The sequence below is a fragment of the Rhinoderma darwinii genome, chromosome 12 (genome assembly GCF_050947455.1).
Source record: "Rhinoderma darwinii isolate aRhiDar2 chromosome 12, aRhiDar2.hap1, whole genome shotgun sequence".
In the NCBI taxonomy this organism is placed as follows: domain Eukaryota; kingdom Metazoa; phylum Chordata; class Amphibia; order Anura; family Rhinodermatidae; genus Rhinoderma; species Rhinoderma darwinii.
In genome coordinates, this window is record NC_134698.1 from 2,469,796 (window position 1) to 2,488,517 (window position 18,722).

Consider the following 18,722-nt stretch of genomic DNA (forward strand, 5'->3'; position numbering starts at 1 on the left):
AAACCGGCCGGTACGTAAGAAACTTATTCTTACAAACATGATTCACTCATTCATTGCCGAGGCCGGAATTAGCGGTCATGACGTCACATCTCCTGACACGCAGTGTTTATCCAGCAGGTATGTTGAAAGCTTTTAGCGTGATGAATGATTGCAGATATGTATGTTATCTTGAGTTGTACAGATGTGTGAATCTATGAGAGAATTTTTGCCGGCATTGAACATTGAAATTGTTAACATTGAGAACAGAAGCTGTGAGGAGTAAATGCGTGACCCCCTCCTGTGAAATGTGATGACGTAGGGAAAAAAAAAGAAGAGAAACTTGTGTAGAAGTAGTGTGAATCCATGGCGTACATCTGTCTGTGTAAGATGAGGAAGCTTAATGCTGTGTAGTGAACCTGCAATGAACTGTGAATTGTTATAGGTCTGTTGAAAATTGTATTTCTTATTTGGCTGTTGTGTAGAAACTGTTAAGGATCAAAGGGGAATGTTTTTCTGTTGCCTGGTTGTTCTGAGGGAGCCGAGTATCAGGGACGCCTGACTTGGCAACTGTCCGAATAGACAGACTGCGCGTTTATAGCAGAGAGTTGCGAACATCGACAGACTGCGCGAGTATAGCAGAGAGTCGCGGATAGACAGACTGCGCGTTTAGAGCAGAGAGTCTGGGACAGAAAAGTTGGATATTCAGAGGTGATATCCAGTAGTATCATTAGGACTTTTGTGGTTAAAGAGGCTCTGTCACCAGATTTTGCAACCCCTATCTGCTATTGCAGCAGATCGGCGCTGCAATGTAGATTACAGTAACGTTTTTATTTTTTAAAAACGAGCATTTTTGGCCAAGTTATGACCATTTTTGTATTTATGCAAATGAGGCTTGCAAAAGTACAACTAGGCGTGTTTAAAAGTATAAGTCCAACTGGGCGTGTATTATGTGCGTACATCGGGGCGTTTTTACTTCTTTTACTAGCTGGGCGTTCTGACGAGAAGTATCATCCACTTCTCTTCAGAACGCCCAGCTTCTGGCAGATCACGCTGTGACGTCACTTCACCAGGTCCTGCATCGTGTCAGATGAGCGAGGACACATCGGCACCAGAGGCTACAGTTGATTCTGCAGCAGCATCAGCGTTTGCAGGTAAGTAGCTACATAGACTTACCTGCAAACGCCGATGCTGCTGCAGAATCAACTGTAGCCTCTGGTGCCGATGTGTCCTCGCTCGTCTGACACGATGCAGGACCTGGGGAGTGACGTCACAGCGTGATCTGCCAGAAGCTGGGCGTTCTGAAGAGAAGTGGATGATACTTCTCGTCAGAACGCCCAGCTAGTAAAAGAAGTAAAAACGCCCCGATGTACGCACATAATACACGCCCAGTTGTACTTTTACTTTTAAACACGCCCAGTTGTACTTTTGCAAGCCTCATTTGCATAAATACAAAAATGGTCATAACTTGGCCAAAAATGCTCGTTTTTTAAAAATAAAAACGTTACTGTAATCTACATTGCAGCGCCGATCTGCTGCAATAGCAGATAGGGGTTGCAAAATCTGGTGACAGAGCCTCTTTAAGTCCTGATAATGGAGAACTTGGAGAGCAGAGCAACAGGGGAAGCCCCGTAGTGTGACGTACAGCCAAAGATTATTGTGACAAACAGGGGAAGGAAAACGCTATAACAACTAAAAGGGGTTCTGTAATAATAGGTTCTTTGTCAGAATTGTAGTAGTCAAATGAATATATATATGAAAGTGCATGTGAGATGTGTGATAAGAGTGTATGTACCATTACCCAGTGCAATAGGGAAAACTTTGAATGTTGTTTTGAATAATCATTGATACACTTTTAGCACACACTGCCAGCTTGTAATATTATGTGTGAGGGTCATTAACAACAGCAAGTTGTATGCATTGTCAGACTGGCATAAGGTGGGGATCAGTACAGACTGATTTCTAGCACGTATTTGATAATCTGGCATGGACTTTTGATGTAGTATAACATCCAAGTCAGTCAGTCTGTATTAATATAACACCAGTGGAAATGTATACCGTTGTAACATAACAATCTGTGTTCAAAGCAAAGAATGACCTACCCAAAAAAAAGAATGGCTGAGTGGGGAGGATGAGATATGTGATTGTTCAAAAATGTAGGTGGATGTTAATAAATGGCTGTTTGTGAATAGACAGAGACAGAAAATGAATCCGGAGTGCTGCATATAAGGAATTGATGATGATGATGACTAATATAGATTGTGACGGGGAGGGGGGCTGTGTGATGTAACATGTGTGTGATATAATGTGTGCAGTGTGAAGTCTGAAAAAGCAGACTGATATAAGCTTATATATAGAGCATGGCCTGATGAGACAAGTGATTACAATATTGCACTGATTTTAGATCTATATTGTGTACAATTTTTAGTGTTTTGTGTATAGGGTTAAATTGCAGTCATTTTAGAAAAGCATTGGTCTGAAAGAAAGGGGGGTTATATGTGAGACAGGAGAAGGCCGCTTGCTGGTTGCAGTGGTTAGGAACGTTTCTTATCTTTGCGCATGCGCTGTTGTCCGTAAGTACCGAGTGTGTAAAATATTATGTCAGAATTTGTCTGCATAAAAGATAAAAGTTACGCTGCATATTTATGTGTTATGATGTGATAAGATTTAATGTCGTAATGTTTTGAACTTAATTCAAATGAATTTAAATACAGATATTGTGAGACACAGGGTCTTGAAGATGTATGTACCCCCTACTGTTCCCTACTCTCACATATAGTTTATTGGTTTGCAGTAATTAATATTAGCAGATATATTATTTTCTGTATTATTGGATAAAGAATTATAGTTGTTATTTTTGTTTTTACATATGCATAGGAAGTGCTATAGTACTGACTAAATGTAATTTTTGAAAATGTATGAGGTTTTAAAAGTAAATGGTTGCAAGGTATCTAAAAAGATAACATGCTGTTTTGCCAGGAGAAAGTCACTGTTGTTTTAGGCTATTGTGTATTAAAAGGGGGCAAACTAGTACCCCTAGATAGAGTGCCCAACCTTATTATGTTGAGAGATGTAGTTTTGAACCCTGCTACATTACTTTCGCAGAGTCCAAAAAGGAGGGAGTAGTGAGGGGACTGATCAGGTACAATTTTAGTTTGTTTGGAATTAATGAATTTGGTTTGAGGAGGTCTACAAAATGTGTATGAGACCCCAATGAGTAATCCACATTAAATGTGTATGACAGTAACCTAAATGTTGAGGTATTTGTGTTTAGATTTTTCCTGAATGGTTAATATGGCACTGGATATGCTGTGCTGTACTCTCCACCCAATATGAGGTATTGTGTAAGAGACCATGTGTCTTTACAGATTTAGTTGGGAAGGAGGAGAAAATTATCTGAACATTGTTAATTTTATACCAGATTTTTAGTAAAAATATTTTTATTGTGGTATTAATCAGGTATCTATAGGATCTGATGGGGGTGAGATTCTCAAGTTTTCTAGGTTATCAGATGAGTGTGGAGAAGTGTATAACATTTGTTTTTATTTTAGAGAATGAAGACGCCACCCCTTTGAAATGTTTTATCTATATGTGACATGGGTTTTTAATGTAAATTTGTAATGTAGAAATACTTCATACAGTATGTACAAGACAGGATACGAGGCACAAGGTAAATTACCCAGAAACCACTCTCACCTTCTTCTTCATCTCAAGGAGTGGAGCAGGAGGTGCTCACTGAGGCTTGTAACCTGGCAGAAGGTAAGACGGCCGACATTTACACTGACTCTAGGTACGCTTTTGGCATTGCCCACGATTATGGGCCCATTGGTAGTAGGAACTTTGTTGGACCATCGGGTAAGCCAATTGAGAGTGTAAGAGATGGAAAGACCTGGCAAATAGAGTATGTGCAGCCAGGTGTCAGTAAATTGGCTTGTCCCTGGATACAACAATGCCACCACTAGGTTTGTAGCAGCCGGCATGATGTGCGCACGGCATGACATAGGTAAAACATAAAAGGTACCTGTGAAAAGTGCAGCCCGGCCAGATTAACAGTCCCAGCGACTGCAGAACATACAACTACCCGAGGTAGAAGTGTATGACAATGTGCTCATATGTGTAGACCCGTTCTCAGGGGGGCCTGAAGCCTGGCCTGTATCTTCCCCACTGCAGACGTGACAGGGCAACAGTGCTTATCCCAAGTATTGAACTGGTGTTTGTACAATAAGATATCAGCAGTTCTCTAGATGTTATTCCAAAGTTAGTTTGTTTAATAAGGTTATTCAAGAATTGTTGTGGGAATATTAAAGGGAATGTGTCGCAAATTAAACCTTTTTTTTTTAAGTGTCGTTACTTATTTCTATTATATTTTTTAAGTTTTTTGCTGTATTTATTTATTTTTTCCGTATGGTGGAAAGTATTAAAAATTAAATAATAATTTGACATGTTTTCCAATGTTGGCCACCAGGGGGAGCACTTCCCAGAATTACAGCAAGGTGAATAAGGCAAAGCAACCTGACTCACAGCTGCTGTAAATGTGGGAGGGAACCTCACCCCCCCCTCTCACAAGCCAGGTAAAGGTGTCTTCAAATTGCTAAGCAGTGTCCGGCAGCCATTTTGGGTGTGTTCTAGGACACACCAAAAGGCTAAGTGTATGTTCACACGCTTACTAAACAAAGGGAAAACCGCTCCTGATTTTCTGCCATTTTTTAATCAAACTCGCGTTTTTTAACGGCCGTTTTTGGAGCTTTTTTCTATAAAGTCAATGAAAAACGGCTCCAAAAACGTCCCAAGAAGTGATGTGCACTTCATTTTGGTCGGGCGTCTTTTTACGTGCTGTTTTTGGAAAACTACCACGTAAAAAAATGCCCTGTCGGAACAGAACGCCGTATTTCCCATTGAAACCAATGGGCAGATGCTTGTAGGCGTTCTGCTTCCGATTTTTCAGCTGAAAACATTGTGTGTGAACATACCCTTAGGGTCATTTCAGACGTAATTGCTCGTACTCGCGTTTTGCGAGGCGTCAATTACGGGCGTAGTTTGGAGCTGTTCTTCATTGAATTCAATGAAAAACGGCTCAAATTACATCCCAAGAAGTGTCCTGCACTTCTTTGCCGAGGCTGTTATTTTACGCGCCGTCTTTTGACAGCGACGCGTAAAATTACAGGTCGTCGGCACAGTACGTCGGCAAACCCATTCAAATGAATGGGCAGATGTTTGCCGACGTATTGGAGCCGTCTTTTAAGGCGTAAATCGAGGTGTAACATGGCGCCGCACCTGTCCTCAGGTCGTGTGTGGTATTACAACTCTGTCCTATTCACTTCAATGGAGGTGAACTGCAATACCAGACACGACCTGAGGACAGGTGCGGCGCTGTGTCTCCAGTCCAGACACCCCTTCTGTCCTGAGATGACCCAACGGGGGAGGCGGGTGTCAGAGCCACCCACCGCCATCACTGCAGACAGAACCACAACTACGGCATGAGGGCAGGGCTTGTCCTGAGTGCACTGTCTCTTGTTATGGACAGAGTTATAGTCACATGAACCCCGTCTGATGAACCGGTAACCTAGGTCCGATCACATGACAGAGGGGGATTGTAATGGCAGGAAGGAGGTGAAGGGAACAAGTGAGCCCTAATCTACCCACCGCCCTGTCCCTGCCTACTTGCAACGACCCGCCCTAGGCGACGGGGTACAACTTGGCGGCGGTCCCTACGCTGTCTAAGTGTAAGGGAGTACAAACAGGGAACACGCAAGGGAATACAGTAGCCCACGGAACGCCGCGAGGAAACGGAGCGGTGAATGAGCCAGTCAGGATCAGGAAGTAGTGGAGTATACAAACGGGAGCACGGAGCAGAAGCAAGCCAGGGGCAGAGCAACGCAGGATAAACGGAACTGAAGCAAGGCAGAAGCACGGCAGAAGCAGGCTGGAGCAAGGCAGCAGTGGGGCCAGGAATCCAAGAAGAATAACAAGCAAGGAGGAAGAGAAAACGGCAGGTATAAATGGACAGGGGGCGGAGCTAACTCTGACTGACCAGGCCGCGATAGGCTCTCCCACTCCTGAGCCTGCCACCCTGATTGGTGGGAGCAGGTGTCAGTCTCAGAGGTCTGGCCTCAGGTGTCGACTGATTAATCCTGGGAGTATACCCAGACGTAGTGCCTGGCAGATCCTTTACAGGGATCACCAAAAACCCTGTGCACCCTCAGCCCGTCCATCCAGCCCTTTCCTGGTTATATCTGCGTCTGGGAAAGCTGGGTGACCACCATTACCCCTCATACTGGAGTGTTTAGGGATGTGACTAATGAACCTCTCACACTCCAGTGGGAGGGGTAATGGTGGTCACCCAGCTTTCCCAGACCCCTGAACGGTAAATCTCTCTAGTTGTGCTGAGACTGTTTGGGGATGTGACTAATGAACCTCTCAGTCTCAGCACAATTAGAGAGATTTATCATTCAGGGGTCTGGGAAAGCTGGGTGACCACCATTACCCCTCCTACTGGAGTGTGAGAGGTTCATTAGTCACATCCCCAAACACACTCCACTAGGAGGGGTAATGGTGGTCACCCAGCTTTCCCAGACCCCTGAACGGTAAATCTCTCTAGTTGTGCTGAGACTGAGAGGTTCATTAGTCACATCCCCAAACAGTCTCAGCACAACTAGAGATTTATCGTTCAGTGCTTTCCCAGTACAGTTTCTTCATGTGTCCTTCACACAAGGGGGAGGGGGGGCCGTTAGGGGGGGGGGGTAGGGGGGGCCGTTAGGGGGGGGGGCGTTAGGGGGGCCGTTGGGAGGGGGGGGTCCGTCGTGGGGGGGCCGTCAAGGGGGGACCGTCGGGGGGGGGGGGGCGTCGGGGGTTACAAGAGCGGGGGTCTGTGAGAGAGAGTGGGACATGCAGAGACGCACATCTTACCTGCAGTGCAGCTGGTCTTCAAGATGGCGCCTGCTCTCTCCCTGCAAACAGCTGCTCTGCTCTGTGTGACTGACTTGCGTCTGCGCAGTACAGAGCCATAGAGCAAAGTCAATGGAACGGGTCCCGTTCATTGACTCCTATGGACTGTAGCTGCCGTATTCCATGTCTGTATGTGTCGTTAATCGACACATACAGAGATGAAAAACAACATGGCAGCCCCCATAGTGAAGTAAAAGTTAGAAAAAAGAAAAAAGTAAAACACAAACACACACATAAATAAAAGATTTTATAATAAAGCACTAAATGCAAATTGATATCAAATTTTTTTTTTCGTGACACTGTTCCTTTAAATACTGAGGTTACGTTTTATGTAAAGTTCTGGACCAGCCTTAGCATTGGACTATTGGAGGCGTCAGTATTATGTTTGTGTAAATGATAACTTCTTAGTGCAAGTAGATTCCCACTTGAAAATATTTTTGTTGTGAAAGGAAAATTTTAGAGCAGAGAATTCTGTGCGGTGTATATATATATATATATATATATATATATATATATATAAAGAAGAACCAGTTTGTATGTATCAGTTTTACTTACTGCCCAGTGTGAACGTTTAACATAAATATGTAATTGTTAATGTTTTTCTTCAATTGAATTATCTGATTAAGATCAATTAATGATTATCCGATGAAAAAGATTGTTCTCCACAGGAACTGTTCAACTGGGTGCGGAAGGCGTGAAAACCAGATTCTAACAGAATGTGGACGGATAAAGGAAAGTGAACCGGTAGCACCCAATTCACTCTTGATGGCACTTGTTTTGATGGTGTATGACCTCATATATGCCCCAAGACTGCAAGGATCGATTTGGTGAGATCTAATTGGTATGTCCCAGGTTTTACAGCTGTTGCTGCTAAATTCTGTTAGAGCTGTTTGATTTGCCTACAGAACAGTCCTGGCAGACCGGTGCCAACCTTATCATCACACCCGCATCCCACAAAGAGAACAGACCTTGGGAGGCCTTCCCAGGTAAAACGAACCAGAGTAGGGGGAGAACATTGGTTTGAGACACTTGTCAGATAAAACGTATGGTATCTGTGTATATTTCTGTGAGTAGAAGCTGTTAAAAGTAATCAGCTCAGAATAAGGTATAAATCCTGCTGAAAAGTGTAACACCAAGAGCAAATATAATGTACCCAGTAAACACACATCTTCTAGGTAACTGTCCAGTGGAACAGAGAAGTTTTTCTTACATAAAGGTGTTGATTTGATGTAGTTTAAGGGCCTGTCATTATTATTGTACGTACTTAGAACAACGTTTATAGTGTATGCGGATGATGTTATCACCAGATTAGTATTTATTTTAACAATTGACAAGGGTTGGGGGTCCCCGGCAAGTGCCAGTAAACATGAACTAGAAGACTTTTAATATGATGAACTCCATCACTGAGACGTGGCAGGCGCAGCCTGAGCCAGTACAACGCGCCTGTCCTGAACTGACTGCAGTGTCACAATTCTAAGCAGCCGCCCAGACAAGTAACTTACCGGAGGAAGAGGACAGATACGGAGGGTTTGTGGTAGTCACAATAAAACTCCACTAATCCGTCTACGTGGGATCTCACCCCAGGCTCACAGCATGAGCTATGTACAGCCCGGTGACGTATATTAAAAGAGACGGTGTCTGACAGATGAGAAGGACCAAACCAAGTCCTGATGACATCAGCAAAGTTCAAAGTAAAGACCAAAGACCTGAGTGAATCCCTCAGCAGTAGCAGAAGACAGAAGAAGAAGAGGACGATGATGTACAGGACTTGCAATGAACTGATCGGACCCAAAACCTGAAGGGTGATAGTATGAGATTGGTGATAGCATTATTTTATAAGTTGAGGCCCTATTGTTTATATTGTCTGAGGTTTATAATTATAATGTGTGTAAATATGCCACGGTACTGTGAATAACAACTTGAGGAGTTTTATGTGGAGGTGTGAGGTGAAGGTCACTGGTTGTTGTCACTCATATGTAAGAAGTACATGGCAGCAATGAGAGCCCTGAGGTCATGTGACCTGGGTGTCTTTAGGTTTGGGGAAGATGCTGCCCACAACCTGTTATATCTTCAGGGGTAAAAGTCCCATTAGGATAGTAAGTGACAGTGCGACAATTATGACCAATACAAGTTCCGTAGAGGAGAAGTTTGGATTATTGCCAATATTAGTAGGTTTAACAGTAAAAAATGCTCATAATATAGAGAAAGTGGCCGACAGATTGGACACAGTTACAGATTATGTGTTTGATGTTTTGAATGCTGCCCAAGGAGGGATGTGCATGTGCCATGTAGTTGGCCAGGCCTGTTGCCATTATATAGACCCTACTGGCATTATGCAGGACAAGTATGACTGTAGATACAGCTGAGAAAATAAAGGAAGAGTTCAGGAAAGCCAATTCTAAAGATGATTGGACCCTGGAGTGGCCGGATTGGTTGTCATGGCTCAATCCCTCTAACTGGTTTAAGGGTGTTGGGGGATGAGTAATGGGTCTGCTCCAGAGTGTCCTGCAGGTTGTGTTTATTATGTATTGCATTATATTTGCTTCTGAGTCTCATATTTTGAGGCCTGACAAAACTTTGGCAATGCTTCGCAGCAAAGGTTAAAATGATTACCCGCCATACTGGATCTTTTGATCAAGTGTACCCTATGAGTGAAACAATTATGGGAAGGAATTTTGTTGAAATGACCAGGGGATGAGGTGAAACGGTTAGGTAAGTCCTCAAGGGGGGATAAGCCCTCCTTTAAGTACCTGGTGTGGATGCAAAATGTCCTTATATAAACAAAAGGTGGGAAATGTGAAAGTGATTAGAATATGTTTAAAAGATAACATTTTGCATGGACTCCGTTTTGTATGGTAGGCGTCCATTTTGGATCATTGGAATCCATCTTTTGGCCTGAAGGAGCCATCTTGAGATTAATAAGTATAAAGTAATATGTCAGCAGATGTCCTGAAGCAATTCTATGTTTTGTGTTCTTGAATTGAATGTTTTATTACTCTTGTAAGGAGCAGATCAAATAGCCTTGGCCGAATGAACAATGACATTGTTTACCATGAGGGAAGGGGATTCAGCCCTCTGTTTAAATGATTTAAACTTATCTGCAGTCTCCATTCTCTAGTGAGATACGAAGTAGACACATTAACTTGTGTATCTGAAATGTGTGTCTTCTCCATGGGACAAGGTTCAGGCCACCTGGGGCTTGGAGGGTGAAGAATTATTATAATGCATTGAAATATTCTCATTGGCTGAATCAGAGTCATTATCATATTGTAGATGATTGGCTGAAACCATAGCCTACACCTTTCCTGTCATTATACTTATATACTTGTTTGGATCAATAAAGATCAGAGAAGGATTTTGAGCATACAAGCATGGTCTTTTGTGTCATCTTTTCTCTCAGATATATATATCTGTCACCTATGATTTGGAAGCTGGATAAATCACTGGAGGGCGGGTATCGGTTGACATACCCATTACAAATTTCAGTCTAATATATTTTGGCCCATGATTGCGTTAACAGGGATGATGAGGGTTATATACAGGGATGATCGGGGTTCTATATATGGATGATGGCTGTCTGGTATATACAGGAAGGATGGGGTTATATACAGGGATGGTGGGGGCATTATACTGGAATTATTGGGGTTATATACAGGAATTACGGGGTTTATATAAAGGGATGATGGGGTAATATACAGGGATGATGGCTGGTATAAATAGGGATAATGGCTGGTATATACAGGGATGATCGGGGTTATATTCAGGGATGATCAGGGTTATATACAGAGATGATGGCCATATTCCACTTAATGAAATGAATAATTTTTATAACTATAAATAGGTTATAAATGTATTTGTTATGGAGATTGGAGAAGTTACTTGTTTTGTTTTATCTTCTTATCTTTACATTTATTGTCTTATTTTTTCCACAGACGTCCAGAACTGTCACAGGAAACATTTATATGAAAAAACGGAGAATCTTCTAGAGAACAAACCTCCGGGAAGTAACCTGGGAGAGGAACGTTTTCCATTCTCTACACGTTATGTGAACCTCATCATTGTCTCCACTGATCACTTTAGAGAACGATCTGAGAATGAGCTCATAGAGACCGGCGTAAAACATGAGGAATATTTAATGAAAAAACAAAATGAATTACAACGCATTTACTCCAACAAGATGTTCCGTTGGTGCCACCGATCTAGACTCGTGCCACATATGGTAATGGTGAGCGGAGTGCCAGGTGTAGGGAAGACCACACTGATGCAGAAGTTTGTCTGTGACTGGGTGAAGGGGGTTCTCTATCAAAGATTCTCTTTTGTCTTTTTCTTCAAATTCCGGGAGCTGAACAGACTGGATAAGGTTAGTCTGGAGACCATGATCCTTCATCAATACCCATATCTGCAGGAGCAGCTCGACAACATCTTACAAGATCCAGAGAAACTTCTCTTTATATTCGATGGTTTAGATGAAACCGTTCATAAAGTGGATTTCACATCCCGTCACTTGTGCTCTAATCCTAAGCAGCCGGAACATTGCGGTCAGATTGTCGTTAGTTTGGTGAGAAAGTCTCTTCTTAATGGTTGTTCTGTTCTCATGACCAGTCGCCCGACCAAACTGGCATCAATTAATTGTGGAGATTTCCAGAAAATAGTAGAAATCACTGGATTTTTTCCAGAAGAACGACGGATGTACTTTGAAAATTTCTTTCCCAACCAAGAAGTGTCAGAAAAGGCTTTTAATTATGTGAAGCAGCACGACACATTGTACACGTTCTGTTACCTCCCGTCCTACTGCTGGATCATCTGTACAGTATTATCCAAGAGCTTCCAACTAACAAGTAGTGATCAGGTGTCATTATTACCCAAAACGGTAACTCAGCTTTTTGCGATATTTGTCGCCAACATTTTGTCCAATCACAGCCTGCACAAAAGTGACGCTCAGAAGATCCTGCAGTCCATCGGAAGGATGGCAGAACATGGAGTAATGAATCACATGATTATTTTTGATGAACAAGATCTGCATTCTTTCAATGTGGACAATAAGTCAAAGCTCTTATCAAGTTTTCTGATGGAATCGGGGGAACCTGTGACCTATTCCTTCTTACATCTCACTGTTCAGGAGTTCTTCTCTGCCTTGGTGCATTATACTGATTATTCTCCTGAAAAGTTACAGAAATCACTAGAAGAAGCCAAATCCTATTCTGATGGACGTGGTGAAATATTCCTCCGCTTCCTGTGTGGTCTATCAGACGGCTCCACCAGATCAATACTAGCTGGATACCTGGAGAAACAAGCAGCTCAGGCTTCCATAGATGTTATCACTTGGCTGACGAACTTCATTCTAGAAGAACAGAGTCTGGTGGAAAGTGAAGACCAGAAGCGACGTCTTCTCAGGACATTCTTCTATCTGTATGAAACCCGGAATAAGGCTCTAGTGCGGGAATCATTGAAATCACACACAAGTTTGGACCTTTCTGATGTTCACATGAAGGCTCTAGACTGCGCAGTGTTAGCATTTATTCTGGGAACCTGCACAAATATAGAAGAACTCAATCTACATGGATGTTCCTTACAGACTGAAGGATTAGAAAGACTTGCACCAGCACTACATAACCTGCAGAATCTGAGGTAAAATATGCACATTTAATATCATTTTTTTTATTTTAAGTTACTTATTTATAATATTTTCATTTTTGTGGTGTTTTTTTTTTCCTTTCACAAGGTGGGCAGTATTAAAAATGAAATAATAATTTGACGTGTTTTCGTATGTTGGCCACCAGAGGGAGCACCTCCCATAATTACAGCAAAGTGAATCGGGCAAAGCAACCTGACTCTCAGCTGCTGTACATGTGGGAGGAACGCGCTCTACTAGCGACCACATCACCCCTCCCCATTTTTGGCTACAGCTCAGGAGGGGGTGTCATAGGTTTCATAGATTTTATTAGAATTGGGCAGTGAAAGTAAAAATTTACTTTTTGTAGCTTCAGCTTAAAATTTTTCATTTTCTTAACAAACAAAGGAAAAAAAGCACCTCAACATTTGTAAAGCAATTTCTCCCGAGTACGGCAATACCCCATGTGTGGTCATAAACTGCTGTTTGGGCACACGGCACGGCTCGGAAGGGAAGGAGCGCCATTTGGCTTTTGGAGCACAGATTTTGTTGGATTGGTTTCTGGGCGCTATGTCACATTTTCAAAGCCCCTGTGGGACCAAAACAGTGGAAGCCTCCAAGAAGTGACCCCATTTTGGAAACTACACCCTTCAAGATGATCCCCTAGGGGTGTAGTGCGCATGTTAACCCCGAAGTTGTTTTCCAGAAATTAGTGTGCACTTGATGTTGTAGAGTGAAAATAGCAATTTTGCCAATATGTGGTGCCCAGCTTGTACCACCATGAAAAGACAGCTCTATAATTATTATTCTGTGTTTCTCGGTTTTAGAAACACCCTACACGTGGCCCTAATCTTTTGCCTGGACATTTGACCAGGCTCAGGAGTGAAAGAGTACCATGTAAAATTGAGGCCTAATTTGGCGACATATAAAATATTGGTTCACAATTGCAGAGGCTCTGATGTGAAATAATAAAAGAAACCCCTGAGAAGTGACCCTATTTTGGCAACTACATCCGTCAAGGCATTTATTAAGGGGTGTAGTGAGCATTTTCACCCCACAAGTCTTTTCAATAAAAGAATGCGCTGCGGATGGTGTAAAGTTAAAATTGCAATTTTTCCCTAGATATGCCATTTCAGTTTAAATATGTGGTGCCCAGCTTATGCCACTGGAGACACACGCCCACAAAATTGTTAAAAGGGCTCTCCCGGGTATGGCGATGTCATTTATGTGGAAGTAAACTGCTGTTTCGGCACGGTGTAGGGTTTAGAGGGGAGGGAGCACCTTTTGGTTTTTGGAGTGTGGATTTAGCTTCGTAGTAGTTTTGTTTGAGTATTGCTGGTATTTTCAATTATGTGGTGGTATATGTGAGCTGGGCAGAGTGCATCAGGGGCATAGTCAGGTGGTATAATAATGGGGTAAAAAAAACAATAAAATAATCCAAAGATGTGTGTTACGCTGTGTTTCCGCACAGGCCGGTGTCGCACTGATAAGTGTCTTTTCTTATCCCCCTTTTGGTCCACACTCTGCAACTTTGCAGATTGGGGAATTTTGTTGGGAAAGTGTTGTGCTGGTATAATTCGGGCATCCTCGCTTCCAGCAGATATGTTTGGCCCTCCCCTTCCTGGTATAATACGGGCGCCCTCGCTTCCAGCAGATATGTTTGGGTCCTCCCCTTCCTGGTATAATACGGGCACCGTCGCTTCCAGCAGATATGTTTTGGTCCTCCCCTTCCTGGTTTGTTAATTTTAGGGCCTTGATAAATCCCCTTTTGAAACAGAAGAAATGTTCCACTCGGACCTGCACAACTGAATATTTTTTTTTATTTCCTGACATATTGGAGCCTTAACTAATTTTATTTTTTCACAGACTTAGTGACATGAGGGCTGTTTTTTTTGCGGGATGAGCTACCGTTATTATTGGTACCATTTTGGAGCACATGCGACTTTCTGATCACTTTTAATCATATTTTTTTAAATGCAAGGTAACAAAAAAAACAGCAATTCTGGCAAAGTTTTTGTTAGTTTTTTTTTTTTATGCAGCCTTCAGCATGCGTTATAAATTACATGCTATCTTTATTCTGCGGGTCAGTACGATTCCGGCATTACAAAATTTATAGCAACTTTTTGCACAATAAAATTACTTTTGTAAAAAGAATGTCTTTTTTTTTTCTGTCTCCATAACTTTTTTACATTTTTCGTCGGAGCTGTAGGAGGGCTTGTTTTTTGCGAGACAAGCTATAGTTTTTATAGGTACCTTTTTGGTCACTTATTTAATCACTTTTTTTTTTCTTTTACGGCATTCACCGCGTGGAATAAATAACATAATATTTTTATAGTTCGTTCCGTTACGGTCGTGACGATACCAAATATGTATGGTTTATTTATTTTTTTCAACAATAAAGGACTTGATAAGGGTAAAAGGGCGATTGTGTTTTATTTTATCAATTGAAACTTTTTTTTTTTTTAGTCCCACTAGGGGACTTAAAGCACAGCAGTCAGACGTTTTTTGTAGTTGATGATGAGGTTTGCACACGTTAGATGGAATTTTGGCCCACTCCTCTTTGCAGATCATCTGTAAATCATTACGATTTCGAGGCTGTCGCTTGGCAGTTCGGATCTTCAGCTCCCTCCATAAGTTTTCGATGGGATTAAGGTCTGGAGACTGGCTAGGCCACTCCATGACCTTAATGTGCTTCTTTTTGAGCCACTCCTTTGTTGCCTTGGCTGTATGTTTCGGGTCATTGTCGTGCTGGAAGACCCAGCCACGAGCCATTTTAATGTCCTGGTGGAGGGAAGGAGGTTGTCACTCAGGATTTGACGGTACATGGCTCCATCCATTCTCCCATTGATGCGGTGAAGTAGTCCTGTGCCCTTAGCAGAGAAACACCCCCAAAACATAATGTTTCCACCTCCATGCTTGACAGTGGGGACGGTGTTCTTCACGGCAAGTTGAGTAGTTAATGCCAAAGAGCTGAATTTTAGTCTCATCTGACCACAGCACCTTCTCCCAATCACTCTCAGAATCATCCAGATGTTCATTTGCAAACTTCAGACGGGCCTGTACATGTGCCTTCTTGAGCAAGGGGACCTTGCGGGCACTACAGGATTTTAATCCATTACGGCGTAATGTGTTACCAATGGTTTTCTTGGTGACTGTGGGCCCAGCTGCCTTGAGATCATTAACAAGTTCCCCCCGTGTAGTTTTCGGCTGAGCTCTCACCTTCCTCAGGATCAAGGATACCCCACGAGGTGAGATTTTGCATGGAGCCCCAGATCGATGTCGATTGACAGTCATTTTGTATGTCTTCCATTTTCTTACTATTGCACCAACAGTTGTCTCCTTCTCACCCAGCGTCTTACTTATGGTTTTGTAGCCCATTCCAGCCTTGTGCAGGTCTATGATCTTGTCCCTGACATCCTTAGAAAGCTCTTTGGTCTTGCCCATGTTGTAGAGGTTAGAGTCAGACTGATTCATTGAGTCTGTGGACAGGAGTGTTTTATACAGGTGACCATGTAAGAGCTGTCTATAATGCAGGCACCAAGTTGATTTGGAGCGTGTAACTGGTCTGGAGGAGGCTGAATTCTTAATGGTTGGTAGGGGATCAAATACTTATTTCTCTGCGCACAATGCAAATAAATATATATAATTTTGACAATGTGATTTTCTGTTTTTTTTTTAAATATAATCTATCTCTCACTGGTAAAATGAACCTAGCCTAAAAATTCTAGACTGTTCATGACTTTGACAGTGGGCAAACTTACAAAATCAGCAAGCGATCAAATACTTATTTCCTTCACTGTAGGGTGTTGCAGGGGACTGCTCACCCTGCGTCCCGCTGGTATAATATACTGAGCACAGCCGAGCTAACAATTTACACACTGAGTAAGTGTTATATTTTAATATCATATTAAGTATGCAGAAGCATCTTTTTTAATAATAATAAAAGTTTTTTGTTTTGTTTTTCTTACATCGCTATTCCCCATCTTCATCCCTTCCCCTCATACATAGACTATATTTTGGTGGTGCACAACTGATGTAACAACACAAGAGCATCCCTGTGGATACTTTTTCATATATATGATATATCATCATATAGCTGCCGGCACTCCTGACACCCACCACACACAAGAGGTGTATGACATTGTCTAGTGATGACATTTATGGATTTTACTAACAGCCGGGGACATTTTCTCTCCACATTCACAATCTACAGATTTTATAGTAACGCTCTGTGGACGAGTCACTCACATCTCATCTTCCTCTTCTTACAGTTTGGGTGATAATGATCTACCAGACACTTCCTGCATCCAGTTGGCATCTGGAATAAGGAATAACCGGTCCCTGAAGAAACTTGACCTGTCTGGTAACCGTCTGTCTGGTCCTCACCTCAGTGACTTGATGGAAGTTCTGTCCAGTCCAGACTGCGGGATAGAGGAATTACAGTGAGTATAAGAGATGTGTACAGGACCGAGACATGGGGGGGGGGGGGCACAAGTTATTCATGGATTTTATACTATTTTATGCTCCAAACCATTGTTATGTCTATGAGATAAACTGCTGACTGCTCTGGGGTGTGTCCTACCAGAAGCCGTGTCCTACTAAGGGGCGTGTCCTACCATGTGGGCGTGTCTCTCACTGAGATTTTACATACAAATAAACAATGTTGGTAAATCTCAGTCACTATTTAGCGTATGTTGAAAAAATACACCGGTCCATCAAGTCCAACCTTTCTCAATCATTTACACTTTTTCTTTGCTATATTAGTTATAACCCTCAATGCCATTCATCAGTAAATATTAATCTAGCCCTATTTTAAATTCTGACATGTTCCCTGCCATCACTACCTCTTGGGGTCGGGCATTCCATAGTTTGACTTCTCTAACTGTAAAGAACCCTTTCCTATATTGATATCTGAAACCTCTTCCACACGCAATGAATGTCCCCATGTCCATTGTAGAGTCCTTGGAAGGAACAGATCATGTGCTAGTTCTTTATATTGGCCACACATATATTAATACATGTTAATAAGATCACCTGTAAAGGGTCTTTGTCCAAGCTGAACCAGGCGCCCGCCTTTGAGTCCTCTCCAGTTTTCCTGTATCCGTTTTACAATGTGGAGCCCAACATTTAACTCCATATTCAATATGTGGCCTTACAAGGGATTTATAGAGGGGTCAAATTACATTTGTATCACAGGTTTTTATCTCTTTTTTTTATACACCCTAAAATCCTCGTTGTAGCTGCTGCCTGACATTGAGTGCTGCTGCTTATCTTATTTGTAACCAGAATACCCGGGTCCTTCTCTTGTTCTGTTATCCCCAGTTTTATTCCATTTAATGTATATGAATTCATACTATTATATTACTTTACATTTATCAACATTAAATTTCACACCACATCTCATCTTCTTCTTACAGTTTGGGTGGTAATGATCTACCAGGCACTTCCTGCATCCAGTTGGCATCTGGAATAAGGAATAACCGGTCCCTGAAGATACTTGACCTGTATAGTAACCGTCTGTCTGGTCCTCACCTCAGTGACTTGATGGAAGCTCTGTCCAGTCCAGACTGCGGGATAGAGGAATTACAGTGAGTATAAGAGATGTGTACAGGACCGAGACTTGGTGGGGGGGGGGGGGGGCACACGTTATACATGGATTTTATAGTAACGCTCTGTGGACGCGTCACTCACATCTCATCTTCTTCTTCTTACAGTTTGGGTGGTAATGATCTACCAGACACTTCCTGCATCCAGTTGGCATCTGTAATAAGGAATAACCGGTCTCTGAAGATACTTGACCTGACTGGTAACCGTCAGTCTGATCTTCACCTTAGTGACCTGATGGAACCTCTGCCCAGTCCAGACTGCGGGATAGAGGAATTAGAGTGAGTATAAGAGATGTGTACAGGACCGAGACATGGGGGGAGGGGGGGGGCACACGTTATACATGGATTTTATTCTATTTTATGCTCTGCACTATTATGTTATGTTATGTCTGAGATAAACTGCTGACTTCACCTTCATCATAGTTGCTGGGGACACTTTGCTGATCCAGACAAATTGTGCCGTGTCCTACTGAGGGGCGTACCCTACCATGTGGGCGTGGTTCTCTCTAATATACAAATAAACAATGTTGGTAAATCCCAGTCACTATTTAGCGTATACTGATCAGTTAGATCTAAGGGATTGA

At 42.4% G+C, this 18,722-nt stretch overlaps 1 protein-coding gene across 1 annotated transcript in view; it reads left to right on the forward strand.

Annotated features, from left to right (window-relative positions):
* The window catches only part of LOC142665292 (NACHT, LRR and PYD domains-containing protein 12-like), a 102,638-nt gene that overhangs the window by 32,433 nt on the left and 51,483 nt on the right, over window positions 1-18,722 (forward strand). Inside the window, exons 7-10 of the mRNA XM_075844942.1 lie at window positions 10,854-12,549; window positions 16,804-16,974; window positions 17,950-18,120; window positions 18,247-18,417. Of these exons, the coding sequence (XP_075701057.1) occupies window positions 10,854-12,549; window positions 16,804-16,974; window positions 17,950-18,120; window positions 18,247-18,417 (2,209 nt within the window). The remainder of the gene's footprint in view (window positions 1-10,853; window positions 12,550-16,803; window positions 16,975-17,949; window positions 18,121-18,246; window positions 18,418-18,722) is intronic.